Here is a 15,740-nt window from a genome sequence, read left to right on the forward strand (position 1 = left end):
ATCTACTATATACACAAAATGTGGCTAGCATTTGGTATTGCAAAAGTCGATACATATTTGTATGCCATCAATCAATTCTCACTAACACTACATAAAATAGTTTATGGCAGCTATCGATATGGCAGCGCCATCTATCGTAACGAATTTACATTTGAAACATTTCTATCGACTGGCTACGTCAGAAAGGAAATATTTCATGGCAACTCATCATCCATTGACGTTCTTTCGATGATTTCAACAGATTAGGTTGGTAAAGGCCAAGGCCGGGTACGTGTTATTGAATTTATTACTTCTAAAAACACATGGAATTCACTGGGTCTATGTAAGTTGCAATTGGCTGTAAATACACCATATTCAGTACCACAAGTTCTTATCAACTAACATCGTCCTATCAAATCACCGTACTGGACATAATCTCTATCCTTGAACCGTACTGGCTACACCTCTCACGTACGTCTTTGCCACATTGCCATTGGCAGTCGAGAGGTTCAATTATATATAGGTCCACTGAATTACTAGCCCTACGGCTCTACTAGTACTACTATTAGTACTAGTATCAGTAATACTTTTCTCTAGTCTAAGCCTAAAATGCATGACGTTTCGTGACTTTCGTTGTCCACACATGATTACTGCTGATCTTACTGTGATCACACTATGCCACTAAAAAACATAACAGTGGCATCACATAAATAACAGTCAGTACTACTGCAGATGGGGTCGTTGTCGTATCAAGTATTATGTTTATATTTTTGTATGAGGTACCGTATGTTTAGGGTTAGGGTTAGGGTTAGGGTACACTTCTGTAGTACAAGTCTGGTATACTTTGTGTATACATATATGTACCTCGGGTACATATCTGTAGTACCTGATACGACAACGACCTCTTCAGCGTCAGTACTACTACAGTACTAGCATGTAATGTGATACAAATTGATATATGAATAATAGTATTGGTAATGGTAGTAATTGAACACCTTACATGACCACCTTACATACCACTGACTCACTATGGAAGCTCGGGAAGCTAAGTATAACAAATATTAAAACCTCTAAAAAAACCTTGATACAAGACTCAACGCCCCGCCCCATTCTAATTGAATTAAACAGCAATTGAATAATTGTCGTGTGTTGTTGTAATTCTGCAGCAGCCGTGTGCAACAATGACGTGCTCCATACAGCAGGTGCTGGCAGACGCCAAGCGTCTTGTGACGCAGCTGAGAGAACATGAGGGCAACGCCGACACGCTCATAAATCAGGTAACACAACACTGCCACATGTAAGGCCTGTGTGAGAATATTAACATCGTAATGAGAGAAATGGCCTAAATATTGCAACATCTTTGTATTGACACACATTCTACAGTGAGATATGATGACAGATGCAGTGATATGCACGTGCATTTGTGACGGTTTAACTGAAAATACAGCCTTCTATCCATAAACTTGGCATCATGGCTTTGATCAGAGATGGGTGCTGAATCTGCTGATGCACGCTCTTTTTGTCTTATCGCCAACACTCTTGTATTTTGTCGTCAACATGCTCCTTATCTTTTCTTGCCAACATGCTCACTTGTCTCTCGTTGCTGACACGTTCAATTGTCTCTCTTCGTCGACGCGTTCAATTGTCTCTCTTCGTCGATGCACGCTTACTTGTCTCTCTTCGTCGACGCACGCTCACTTGTCTCTCTTCGTCGATGCATGCTCACTTGTCTCTCTTCGTTGACGCACGCTCATTTGTCTCTCGTCGGCAGGCGCGCAAGCTGAACGGTCGCGTGGACAGCATGCGCATCTACCAGGAGGATGCCGAGGAGGCGGCGGAGGTGGCGCGCAAGCCTCCGCCGCCGCCGCCGCGCTCCACGCTCGTCTTCGGCCTCCAGCAGGAGAACCGACACATCCGCGACCTGCAGCACGAGAACCGCGAACTGCAGCTCGCCCTCGACGACCACCAGGCAGCGCTCGAACTCATCATGAGCAAGTACCGGCGCCAGATCTCGCAGCTGATGGTGCCCCGCGCGACGGCGGCGGAGGCGACGCCCGCCGATGACGCGGCGGCGGAGGTGCGCGAGGAGATCGAGCGTAAGAACGAGCGCATCTGCGAGATGGTGGCGGTGATGAACGCGGCGATACGGGCGGACGACGCGGCGACGCCGGGCGAGATCGAGGCGGTCGCGAGGCTTCGCACGGAGAACCGCGGCCTCCGCGAGATGCTGCGAGCCTGCTCCACGCTGAGCGTCCTCGCCTCGGCCTCCGCCGACGACGACCCACAGGCGGCGGACGCCGACGTGAGCGCGTGCAGCGACGACTCGAACGCAAACACTGTGATGTCACGCAGCGTCATCGAGGTCGACACGTCGGCGACGGTCGCCGGCGGCGACTCGACAGAGGATGATGCACCACGCGAGAGCACGTAATGCATGGTTGCTGTCGGTAACGGGATGGAGGAGGCTGCGCCATGAACGTGGTTGTCATCGCTAACGGGATGGAGGAGGCTGCGCCATGAATGCAGTTGTAATCGGTAACGGGATGGAGGAGGCTGCGCCATGAATGCAGTTGTAATCGGTAACGGGATGGAGGAGGCTGCGCCATGAATGCAGTTGTAATCGGTAACAGGATGAAGGAGGGTGCGCCATGAATGCAGTTGTCATCGGTAACGGGACGAAGGAAATTTGGTGACTCAACGCATGTGATCATAGCGTTATATATCATTTTAGTATTGATGTTATGAATTTTGTCCGGTCATTCAAACGATCAAGCTAGATATTTATTATATTCTTTTTGATGTCGTCAGCCCGTAGTTAGTCCATATAGGCGAATTGTTAAAACTTGTTACTGGCTATATTTAATTGTAATGAACCGAGAACCACACAATTGCATGCACAAGATATAGGAGCAGTTGATATGTGAGATTATTTGATTTGCCTTGGACTTAGAGACCTGGTTGGGAGTTTCCTAAACATGTTGTATGGTAACATATGTTGTGCATCAACAAATTGTTCAATGACATTTTTCTGTTAAAAAGAATGTGACTTACAACAACAACATTGGCATTGAGATTGTATATGCCATTCCAAATTTTCTTCCATTGTACATGATACTGTATTTATTTGAAAGGAAATTTGAGTAATAAAATACACTGATCATAGCCATTTTGCTCGTGTGCAGTTGGTCTTCTACTTATAGCCTATTGTATGTTCTTATTCTTCATTAGAGATTATAACAATGCAGTTCTCTCTCACTCAGCCCACTGCACCACTCACCTTCTCCTTGGCTTCCTGCTCTCGCTGCTGGATCACCATCGCCATGTACTTCTTCATAACAGGATCTATCCCGGCGTCTTCCAGGGGATCCCTAACACCGATCTCTACCTCCTCTACAGCAGCCGGCTCTTCCCTCGCACCACGCCGTAGCTGCGGTTCAGACGATTCGCCACTTCTCTCTGTACGTTCCTCGGCTGGTTCCCCCGCTGTCTGTGCCGGAGGGACCTCCGCACTCTCGTCTGTCTGTGCTTTGCGTAAGTGCACGTCTCTTTCTACCTGTGCCTCGCCCATCTCTGCATTTTTATCAGTCAGTGCCTCATGCACCTCTGCACTTCTCTCTGTCTGTGGCTCATGCATCTCAACACTTTTTTCTGTTTGTGCCTCATGCACCTCCGTCACCTCTCCCACTGCACCTCGCACATCTCCGATACCTCTTATCACGACAGCTGGCGCCACCTGGCTAGCACCGCCCCTATCGTCGACGTCGTCGTCCGTGCGCGCACGCGTCTGCGGAGACGCAGGAGCGTCGCGTCCCTGCGTCGCGTCCGCGTCCGTCTCGCGAGATCCCGTGAAGCCCAGCTCGACCGGAAGACTCCCGATTACCCTCATCAGCCCGTCGCCCGGCGCAGCATCCGTTGGCTCCTCGCGTTTGGCGATCGCCGCGGCAACCGGCGGCGCCTGCGGAGCGACCCCGGTGCGGGTCGCCGTTTTCCCGCGGAATCGCCTCGTCAGATACGTCGCGAACGAGAGCGAGTCGGAATCGGAGTCCGCTTCCGGGAGCACGGTTCCGGAAGATTCCCGGGCGAGCGTGCCTCCGGCGGACCTCTCTCCTCCGCGGGAAGCACACGAGTCAACCTCCGCGGGAGCGATCGTGTTTCCTCCTCCTCCTGCTGGTTCTTTCCTGTCTCCTCCTGCAGATCCCTGTCTACCCGTCGCAGTGTCGAGTGCCGGCACTTGCTGTTGCCGCGGTTGCTTCGTCGGCAGCTGCCGCGGTCGTACGGCCGCCGTGCCGAATGTCAGCGTGTCGGAGGTGTCTCCCTCGCTGTCGCCGCGACTCTCCTGCTCCCGCCACCCTCGCCCCGCCGACTGCACGCCGCCGGCCTCGCGATTACCAACAGATGCTGACGCTGTCGGAGTCATTGCTGCTGCTGCTGCTGGTGATGCTGCTGGTGATGCTGCTGGTGTTATTAGTGCTGCTGCTGGTGTTATTAGTGCTGCTGCTGCTGATGATGATGACTTCCTCACACATGTCGACGCTGACTCGGCGGGGTCGTCGCCTAGTTCCGCTTGCTGATGCACGGTGCTGCCACCTGCTTGTGGCTGCTTGCAACCTCGGGAGTGAGAAGACACCGCTGACAAGCCAGAATCGAACCTGGATCCTTGATCGCGAGTGAGTGGATCTTGCACTGTGAGCACACGCTGGCCCCCTGCCGTGGTGGCGGCGGCGGCGGCAACGACGCGTGACGGTGCGTGATCTCCCCGGGCAGAACATGGCGCAACATTGTTGTCGAGGAACCTCACATCTCCGTAGCGCAGCGAGACCTGCGCCGCTTCGCCGGGGCACGTGCTGCCACCTGCCGGTAGTTTCGTCGGCGTGACGGACAGGTAGTGTTCGGACGTGTGGCCGGCGCGGTAAGGGCGGTCGTCCCTGCGTGCGGCGGGGAGGCCCTGTGAGGAGGAGGAGGCGGCGTGGGGTTCTGCTGGCAGCGAGTGGGGATCCATGACCCTGTACTGGTAGTCACGGAAACGCTGCTCGACCAGCTGCAGAGAGAAAGGGTGCACAAACGTGACCTCAACGCCCTTGAAACGTAGCCGATGTACAGTGTAATGACAGTGCTACTACGAACCAACTTGAGAGACACACTGCATATTTATAATGTCACTTAAAGGTCACAGTCGAACGTAAAGTCTACTGATTTAGTTAGTCTGCTAGAGAGGTTCTTTCAACAAGTATTATTTTCAGGAATACATACGAATATGTCTCTATTAGCCGAGTATACTTTCTGTGTGCAACTGAGATTTTAGTATAGGGTAGAATAAAGACAATCGCTTCGCCCATCTGTATTTTTCGATACCTCGTCGTCACCGGTCAGTGCCTGAAGTCGCTCCTTTGCCTCCTGTATGAACTGTAAGGAGCTGTCAGACGACAGGCTGTTGTCGTTGCCATCGCCGTCAGTGCCATCGTGCGTGGCGCCACCTATGTGTGCAGACGGTCCTCTGTTGGCCGGGCGATGAGATGGCATCTCAGAGTTGTAGAATCTGTGACGTGACGCCTGTGCTTCCGTGAGGTAGCTGTCAAGAAATGACACCCTGGGTGCCGTCCTGCATGGACAAGGAGCGAAATGCCACACACCGCGCATGTTACGCTGTTATCCTTATTAATCTAACATATATATATATCAGGGGCGTAGCCAGTATGTAGCACTGTAGGCCCGGGCCTACACTTTTTTTGGCCAAGTTATCTTTTTTTTTAAAACACCCATAATTCAAATCCATAAGCTTGCTGGACGAGTTTAAGAGTCTAGGCAGGAAAAACTATTGAAATGAACGTAGCAAGAATATGGCTAAATTAGGTGACCTATTCTTCTGTCATCTAGGCTGTCATTTCTATCGCGTGCCGTTTCATTCAACACTCTACCCGCCGAAAAAGACTAGGATCCGATCTTGTCAGTTTTTTTAACATTTTAACTCGTTCGTAACACTATTTTAACTCGTTTGTGTTTTTTGGGTTTAAAAGTGATATTGAATGAGGTGTCTCAAGTTAGCAAGAGGCCAGGGAACCAGAATGAACACTCGGGAAGGGCCGTTTCCGGCCATCTGGGGGGTTTGTAAAACCAAAAATTTTCTTGTACGCTCCGCGCCAACCGATGGTGGCGCTCCGCTCAGATAGTCGTGCCTACAACTTTGAAAATCCTGGCTACGCCCCTGTATATATATATATAACCACAGGTTCATTATTGATAGACAGAAGTTCATAATAGAAGTTTAATGACGTTTATAATACACTGTCTATTATGACCTTTGATATAACAACAATAACAGGCCACCTGTGTTAATTCTGCTACTGTATGAAATTTTGGTAACGATGGAATTTCCTTAATGCAACACTTCGATACAAACCTCTCGAACACGTGCTCTGCGGTGGGGGCGCCACCGCTCACGTTGGCGTCGCGATCGGTCACGATGGGGTCGCGATCGTTCACGATGGGGTCGCCACCTCTCACGGTGTTGTGTAGTGCAAGCTGCGTCTGCTGCAGCTGTGAGCGCAGGTCGTCTGCCTCGCGCGCGAGACGTCTCGCGTCGCGTGACTGCGCCTCGTATCTCTTGATCAGCTCCTTGCTTCTGTTCAGCTGCGAGAAAGCGTGACAACGTGAGCCCTTGTCACATTGCAGCGGTGACACTGCGAGTGTGTCAACTTCACAGTACCTACATATACTCTCTCTGTGAAAACCGATACACTGCCCAATGTACTGTAATAAAGTTAATTAAAGTAACGAGAAACTAATGTAATATTGTGCACTCGTGGAAGAAATGGCCATTGCTGTTATTATTATTATTATTATTATTATTATTATTATTATTATTATTATTAATATCATTATTATTATTTATTGGCGTGGCATAGCATATGTCGTTGCCGTGATTCTGTTGCCGTGTATACCTCCTCCTGTAGTCTGGAGTCGCCCTGCTGCTGCTGGTACTGCAGCAGAGCTAGCTGCTGTCTGTGCTCGGCCCGCGCTCGCTCCAGCTCCCGCTGCATCATCACTGCATCCGACGATGGCTTCGTTAGCTTCTCCGTCAGTTCCTTCACGACCCGGCCGTGATCTGTGTGCGGGCGGAGAGGGGTAGAGGGGCAAGTTAGAGATCTCTGTGGTGGAGAGGGGAGGTTAGAGATTTCTATGGCGGAGAGGGGGAGGTTAGAGATTTCTATGGCGGAGAGGGGGAGAAGCTTACTTAGGGATTTTTTATGGGGGAGGGGAAGATTAGATATATGTCGGGGAGAAGGTTAGATATCCATGCGGGGGAGGGATAGAGAAGGTTAGAGGTCTGTGCTGCAGAGGGGAGAGAAGGTTAGAGGAAGGTTACAGAAATATGACGGGCAATGATGGAGAAGCATGAAGATATCCAAGCAGGGGAGGGGGAGAGGGCCCTTCTATCATCCCAAATAATCACAGATGAATAACTAGACACCAACTATCCTAGCAGCCAAATCCATAGAAAGCAAACCCAGGGGAAACCACACCCAGTAGTGCTGACCCAAGCCTCTTGTTCGAAAACGTTCCTCAGACTGTCACTTCATGCTCATTCTCGCAGTTTCCGCAAAACAAAAAAATTGTTAGAGAACTCACCAGTTTTCTCGAGCTCGCGATATGACTGCTCTTCTGCCAGCTTCCTACCAAAATCATGAAAAATATGGGTACATACGACTGTCAGATGCGAAGCCTCATCAATTTATTATTTTATAAACGATGAATTAATTTTCATGTTAAACCTTTTATGTTTCAGTTAATTATAATGTATTCGTAAATTAATTTGTAGACCTGTAGATTTGTATCATGATTTTGTGGTGTGCTCGATTCGTGTGGTGATGGAGTATAGACTGACGCTACATACGTCTTTAGATGTTCTATTTCGTTCTTCAGTACAGCATTCTCCAGTCTAACTTGCTTGTAATCCATCATCTGTGAACGGGACAGGCAATAGTCGTCACACAGGGCGATACCATGACGGCATTAAAAGTTTACACACTCATTGAAAGTGGAATCGCCGTGTTTATGCATACTTGCTTTTTAAATAAAAAAAAATTCTCATTTTATAACTTGCTTCTTTCAAACAATATCATATGAACATTTGTTAGTACTAGTATACAAAACGAGGTAATTCGTTATAGCACGAAGTTAATGCATAGTAAGGAATAAGTGGAAAGTCACGCCTCTCTACCTCTCTGACTTTGTCACCTAGAGCCTCACTGGTTTTGGAAGCAGTCAGCATCTCTGACTTCGCTTCATACAGCTGCATCTGAAATCACGCATTTAAAAACATGTAAAACAAGAGCAATCGGAGATAGCAAACCTCCGCCACAGCGTAACAGTCCCCCCATCTTGCTGGTACACCCAATATAGTTTGATGAAATTTTCAGAAATTTGAAAAAAAAATCCAGGATTTTTTTTTAATGAATTTTAAATGCGTCCGACGTCTTCCCCTCAAAAAAAAATCCTGGATCCAGATCACAACCAAAATCTAATCGATTGGTTCTTGGCCCAAGACCAACCCGTCCAAAAAATTTAATCAAAATCCGTCTTGTAACTTTTTGAGATCCTGTTGACAGACAAACCAACCAACAAACCAACCAACGAACAAACCACCAAACAAACAAACTAACAGAAGAGAAAACATAAGGGCGGAGGTAACAAATCACAGCTATTACTCACATAGATTCTCTCATTTATCTGCTCACGAGATCACGAGATCGATATAAAATTCCAATGTAAACGTGAAAGCAAGAGTACACGATAAGGAGTTTATTTATTAATATCGACTATGAAATCTTGCAGAAAGGAGAGCTTACTTCGAGCTGGGCTATCCGCTCGCTCAGCTCTCTCACTTCCTCCTTAGCTCGCCTGAGTTCATCCTCATCTGCCTTGACCCGTCTCGCGTCCTCTGAAAAATTCACACGCAGTCACCCTGTACACACTGAGATAGAGCTCTGAGTTAAACCTTAGTCTTACACTGATTGAATTTGCTACGCCGCTTACATGCCAGTTTAGTGGAAACTAATAGGGGTATGGGGTAAATGGGGTAAGATGGGTAGGGTAGTCTAGATTGTAATAGGGAAAATCACTCACTCACCCCTGTGCATTTTCACTCCACTTCTAAGAGGAGTCTATCCTCCTCCCCTCCCCTGTTTAGGAGTATTCCATCTTTGCTTTACCCGTTCGGGGGGGGGGCATTTCCTTCCTCACTGTCTTCTGTGATGTCTTCTCTGATTCCCGCCTCCCCCATAAAGGAACCCTCTTACCTTATTCTTAAGAGGGACCATCATGCTTACGCATAACCCTTCTCATTCTCACCTCACGAGGTGGAACACCTCCCAGAACGCTCACCAATGATCCTCCCTCCTCATTCTCCCTTCATAAAAGAGGAAACCATCCCAGCACGCTCACCTCTTACCCTCCCTCCTCATTCTCCCTTCATGAGAGAGAAAACCCTCCCAGCACGCTCACCTCTTACCCTCCCTCCTCATTCTCCCTTCATAAGAGAGAAACCCCTCCCAGCACGCTCACCTCTTACCCTCCCTCCTCATTCTCCCTTCATAAGAGAGGAAACCCTCCCAGCACGCTCACCTCTTACCCTCCCTCCTCATTCTCCCTTCATAAGAGAGGAAACCCTCCCAGCACGCTCACCTCTTACCTTCCCTCCTCATTCTCCCTTCATAAAAGAGGTAACCCTTCCCAGTTCGCTCACCAATGACTGTCTTTCTCTCCTCAATCTCCCTTCATGAGAGAGGAAACCCTCCCAGCACGCTCACCTCTTACCCTCCCTCCTCATTCACCCTTCACAAAAGAGGAAACCCTCCCAGAACGCTCATCAACGATTGTCTCTCTCTCTCCTCATTCTTCCTTCATGAGAGAGCAAACCCTGCAAGCACGCTCACCTCTAGCCCTCCCTCCTCATTCTCTCCTCACAAGAGAGGAAACCCTCCAAGCACGCTTACCTCTAGCCCCCCCTCCCTCCTCATTCTCTCCTCACAAGAGAGCAAACCCTCCTAGCATGCTTACCAATGAGTCTCCCTCCTCAATCTCTCCTCATGAGAGAGGAAACCTTAGCACACTCACCACTGACCCTCCCTCCTATTTCCCCCTTCATGAGAGAGGTAAACCTCCCAGCGTGCTCACCTTTGACCCGGGCCTCTGACGCCTCCAGTGTGCACGTTCTATCGGCGTACTTCTGCTGCTGCTCCTGCTTGTAGCCGAGCTTCCATTGTTCCAGCCTCTGCGCCAGCTGCAGCTGTGCCTTGTCGTTAGACAGCGCCCTCTGGTGCAGCTGCTCCTCCCACGATTTCAACTTGTCCTTCTCAAGCGCAATCTCCCTGCAGACGAGAAGGATTTATTTATGTATTCATGTATGTATTTATGTATTTATGTATTTATGTATTTATGTATGAATAAATTTATTTATTTATTAATTAATTTATCAATTTATTTATTTACTTGCTTATTTGAGTATTTATTTATTTGTTTATGCGTTTGTTTGTTTATTCACTTATCTTAGATTTCAACATGCTAGTAACGAACGCGACATGAAGCCGTGACAAGCATGGTAACCCGCGAAAACCCGTGAAACCCCGCGAAAACCCGTGAAACCCGCGAAAACCCGTGAAACCCGCGAAAACCCGTGAAACCCCGCGAGAAACAGCGAAATAAACCATTAACGATGCTGCTGGTGTAACAACGATGCTGTGTTTAGCCACCAATGACTGGTTGGCAATCAGGATAAATGCACGCGACACAGGAGCATTCTTTCGCAAGCTGGGCGATTAAATGCGCGAAAGGATCTAGGTCCTGCCTGCCTGCCTGCCTGCCTGCACGACAAAGGTAATATTGAGACGGTGAAATTACCACGTACGCGGCGTGGTGGCTAATGAGACAGATTATCGGTGAACAGGGCTTAATGTGGCTGTTGGAACAACAATGACACGAGCCATACAGACATCAGGCGCATCGAGGATGTTTTGCTAACGAGATGCAAGTCTCAGTCAAGCGGGAAAAAAATTCTTCACGCGCACGCACACATGTACACGTATGCACACATACACGCGCACGCACGCACACACGCCCCCCTCCCCTCCACACACACACACGTACGCACGCAAACATGTATATACGTACGCACGTGATATATACTATACCGCCTCTCCCTCTCTCTCCTCTCTCGCTTCTCTCTCTCTCTCCTCTCGTTCTCTCTCTTCTCTCTCTCTCGTCTCTCTCTCACTATATATATAATATAATATATAATATACATATATTCGACTCACCTAGTTCTCCTCTCTCACCTCCTCTTCACCATCTCTCGCTCCTCTCTCTCCTCTCGTATCTACTCTTTTCTCTTTTTCGTTCTCTTTCTCTCTGCCCTCCATCTTTCTCTATTTCTTTCTCTCTTGCTCTGTCTTTCTCTCTCCTTGTCTCGCCCCCACTCTCCCTCACCCATTTCTCTCGTTCTCTGAATGCAATAATTCGAATAATTACGGAGCACAAATAAAGTTTACTACCGATTAATTATAGCAAACAGTTCGTCTGCATCAATTTTCATTCTTTGTGACAACGAGTGGACTGTTGTTACATCGACAACACATAGCAGCAATCTTCGCGGACAAACGTAAAGATGGGCAGATTGTTGATGACGATCATTAGATAGAGATAATATTGTCCTCTCTGCATTGCATAACATGATGAAGAAGAAAGAATCGAGAACTATGGCGATGTGATCTGTCTACAGCGAACGTCAATGCATGTTCATCGTAACATTTATTTCTAAGGATGAAGACGTATCAAGGCTTGTATCGTATGGCTCGAAGACGTATCGTAGAACATACTCAACAGCAATTATTATTCGTATACTATTTAGTAATTCTCCACCCCACCCATCGCGCTATATGCTAACATACACATAATAAAATAAGAACATGTTTATGTAGTGTATGTATTAACACCACATACACGAGTATGAATACGTACGGTTAGGTGTAAGTATATGTGCATATGCGATAATGTATATCTAACAATACACTTGATCAATGTGCGCAAGCTCAGTGACGTGTGCTGTATTCGTGTATGACCGTGCGTGTATTGCGTGGCGTATATGCGTGCGTATGCGGCTGTAGCGTGTGACGAAACTTCAGCAACTCTTCTGTCACAGCTGCCTAAATCTTCACCAAACCAACACAGATAGACACTCCACAAAACAAGACAGCGCGCAGGGATGCACGCACGCACGTACGTATGCGGACCACACGCACACGCACACCACTACGCACACGCACACCAACACGCACACGCCACGCACACGCACACGGTACACGCACACGTACACGCCAGCACGCACAACGCAACACAACACACACGCATGTTTGGACACACACTATCCACACGAGTAACTATCAACGTAGCAAGCACCTCCCCCGTGTATCATCCACCGGCCCCCGAAGAAGTGAGAGGTAGCTGGGACTCTCCTCCCCTTTCCACACCCGACACCCCCCACCGACGCCCGCTTCCACATAATCACATCGGTGCCACTGATAATCAGCGATCAGATGAAGTATGACGTTGCTCGCGTTTCCGACCACCAGGCCATGAAATAACGACTGCGAATCGCGAACGTAGCTACGCGTCAGCAGTCAGCACTACAGCACACAGGAAGAAAGGCACAGCAGTAGCAACATACCAACAGCAGCAGAACCAGCAACAGCAATAGCTATATTACAGCAGCAACAGGCTTACACGGACAACACAACAGCAGCAGCAGCAGCACAGACAGCACAGACAGCAGTAGCGAACACACAGTAGTCACAGTACATACAAGCACACAAAGCAGCAGAAATCACGAAGCAGTCAGCAGCATACCAATAGCAACAGTAGGCCAGTAAAGCACATCAGCAGTACACTCCATCATCATCATCATCAGCAGCAGCCACAGCAGTAGCATCAGTAGCAAGAAGCACATCAGTACATCCAGTAGCAACCGCAGCAGCAGTAGCAGCAACATCCATGTCGCATACAAAGCCGCGATACACGCAGGCGCGCCGAAAATCCGGCATAACTACGGCAGACGATGACATGAGCGAGCGCGCAAACACGGGCAAGCACGCACAAACACGTCACTCCTCACGACAAACACGCACGCCGTCCCCGTCACTGCATCACTCACACGCGAGGAACAGCGTTTTAACAAGGAAATTTGATAATTACGGAGCTGAAGGCCGGGAAAAATATATATATATAGCTATGGTTATGGTTCTGGTAGGGTTAGGGTTAGAGTTTATCGTTAGTAGTAGGGTTAGGGTAAGCGTTTAGGGATACAGTTGAAATTGGGTTGGGTTTAAGGTCAGGGCCACCAATTTTATGGTTTTTAGGGTTAGAAACATGCAGCGATATAGCGTGAATTTTCGTACCCGCCGTATCTTCCCCGCTGCCTTCATCTCTCTTCTCTGATACTACTACTGCTACTACTACTGCTACTGCTACTGCTACTGCTACTGCAATAGGACTGCTGCTGGGCTGCTGCTACGCACTGTGCTCGCACCCTACTATGCTGCTTCGCTGGTAGTGGTGGTGTATAACTAACTAAACCCTTACACTCTCCCCCCACCACGGCACCACGCAACGCACGCACACAACACGCAACGCCCACCACGCGACGCACGCACGCACGCAGAACGCCACGCACGCACAACACACGCACACAGGCACACACACCGCACAGTGCACACACACACACCACACACACAACACAAACATGTTCCAACCTGACGGCAATCTCCTTCACCTGCTGAGTAACCCGTGTTGATTACTTGTCGGACACATCTCAGTGTTCAGGCGAGAATAAACCCCCCTGTCGGCACGCATTCACGTTCTGCACGTGTGTAAATGACCACGCGTCGGTGGATACACATAGAGAGGCACGGGGACGACACGCCTGGCGATACTATGTGTTCCAAATTTGCTCAAATTTCGGCGCTTTTCTCAAAACCGTTTCCGGTTTATACGATCGTGCGTAATTACGTGTGTGTGCGCGCGCCTGCGTGTGCGCGTGCACGTGTGTGCGCCTTGAAAGAGGATACCGAGGTGTGACCGCGTGCTTCCGAAGGGTCGTCGCAAAAGTCAACACTTGTAGATACGTAAACGACCAATACGTAGCGCAAATACAGCTCGAATTGCATCACGCTGACCTAGTTTTTTTCCCAGTGCATAGGTTTTGCGACACTAATTTGGCTTTTCACGTGCACCACGGTCAAGCATTCATGAACAAACTCTGACTAAAACGAACTAAACTATTACGGCAAACAAACACAAGCTTAAATTTAAACTCAACCCCGCTACTCTAGCGTAGTCTACGCGGTTTATTCAGTTATAACCTTTGAAAATAAATGTGAAAATACCCTGCGAACCAGGCATAATGGAACCAGATACCAAGATACCAACGTGAAACCCAGCCCAGCGTGAGAATGTTTGCATATCCAACAAAGAACCCAACCACACCATCGTAAAAAAAGATTATATGCGATACAAGTACGTCGTAAGACGCAATATGTGACGCAAGTAAGTAAGACGCAATATAAGTAAGACGCAATGTGTGCTGACGGTCTTTCACCTGGGTACATACAATAAGAGTACACGCAATAACACCACGGCGAAAAATTCTGACTACATTACCATTATCGCTATTTTAACTCCTACACATTCACGCGGATAATTAATCGCACCTGTATATATATATATCGTCAGCGACACGTGAGTAATACACCACGTGAACGCCCGTAAAGAAGCGCAATTCGTGAATCACCTGTACGGAGATGTAGGTGAACGATGCATGCCGCCTCCGCCGCTCTAACACAGACGTGGGTCATACATAGCCAGTCATCCCGCTACGCGCCTGCCTGCTTCGCTAACAACGGAACCTGTAGCCTCCCACCACCCCCTGTATTTCATATATGTCACGTACAACTGAGAACAGGCTAGAGATGCAGGCACCGACGATTATTTGGCGGCAATGATGCACACATCTAGGCGGTCATTTCGCTGCGGATAATGCTAGCAGTGTTTCCCATCAATCCAGCCGTTGCTCGGGGCTGCGATGCTGATCGCGTGCATTCTGGGGATGGTGGTTTTATTGGGGTACGTAACTGTCGTAATTTTCGCTCACCGGTTTCATGCTTTACGCACGATGGGGTTTTTTCAGCTGTTATATGTGCTATGTCGATTAAGGATGGTTGAATGCGCCTCGCACGCGTCCGTTCAACGAGCGAAAGAGAACGTTTTGTGTATATTTTGCGAGTGATGAATCTGAGGATGGCGTAACCGATTCATCGTGAGGCCAATTGGTTGCGGCTGTGCGAGGATAGAGATGGTTATTATACTGGATACGACGATTTATTATACTGCGATACTTCAATCATCTGTATGCCTCCACAATACGCACGCGCGCGCACGCGCAAACATACTCATGCACGCGTATACACGCACGTGTACACGCACACGCACACACACACGCACACACGCGCGCGCGCACGCACGCACGCACACACGCACGCACGCACACACCCAGACACACACACACACAGACACACACACGCGCACGCACGCACGCACGCACACACGCACGCACACACCCAGACACACACACACACACACGCACGCACAGACGTAGCCAGTGAAAAATTTATATAAATAACGAAAAATGTATATAGAATATCAATTCTATGTTAACA

The 15,740-nt window shown here is 48.7% G+C and overlaps 2 protein-coding genes across 6 annotated transcripts in view; one reads left to right on the top strand and one right to left on the bottom strand.

The window, feature by feature from the left end:
• The window catches only part of LOC106808583 (FGFR1 oncogene partner 2 homolog), a 3,589-nt gene extending 426 nt beyond the window's left edge, over positions 1-3,163 (top strand). For 3 of the 5 annotated variants that reach the window (XM_014811349.1, XM_014811348.1, XM_014811351.1), the window contains exons 2-3: positions 1,146-1,256; positions 1,751-3,163. In XM_014811349.1, the coding sequence (XP_014666835.1) occupies positions 1,161-1,256; positions 1,751-2,410 (756 nt within the window). In that variant the 5' untranslated portion in view covers positions 1,146-1,160 and the 3' untranslated portion in view covers positions 2,411-3,163. Of the gene's footprint in view, positions 1-207; positions 268-1,145; positions 1,257-1,750 lie in introns of those variants that run through there. The other 2 variants (XM_014811347.1, XM_014811350.1) reach the window with 2 other exon arrangements.
• The window catches only part of LOC106808581, a 73,513-nt gene that overhangs the window by 4,133 nt on the left and 53,640 nt on the right, over positions 1-15,740 (bottom strand). Inside the window, exons 10-18 of the mRNA XM_014811344.1 lie at positions 10,153-10,346; positions 8,826-8,917; positions 8,198-8,275; positions 7,871-7,938; positions 7,606-7,649; positions 6,918-7,081; positions 6,377-6,606; positions 5,332-5,578; positions 3,257-5,017 (exon numbers count right to left, since the gene is read on the bottom strand). Coding sequence (XP_014666830.1) covers positions 3,257-5,017; positions 5,332-5,578; positions 6,377-6,606; positions 6,918-7,081; positions 7,606-7,649; positions 7,871-7,938; positions 8,198-8,275; positions 8,826-8,917; positions 10,153-10,346 — 2,878 coding nt within the window. The remainder of the gene's footprint in view (positions 1-3,256; positions 5,018-5,331; positions 5,579-6,376; positions 6,607-6,917; positions 7,082-7,605; positions 7,650-7,870; positions 7,939-8,197; positions 8,276-8,825; positions 8,918-10,152; positions 10,347-15,740) is intronic.

The sequence above is a fragment of the Priapulus caudatus genome, unplaced genomic scaffold (assembly GCF_000485595.1).
Source record: "Priapulus caudatus unplaced genomic scaffold, Priapulus_caudatus-5.0.1 Scaffold288, whole genome shotgun sequence".
NCBI classification, from domain to species: domain Eukaryota; kingdom Metazoa; phylum Priapulida; class Priapulimorpha; order Priapulimorphida; family Priapulidae; genus Priapulus; species Priapulus caudatus.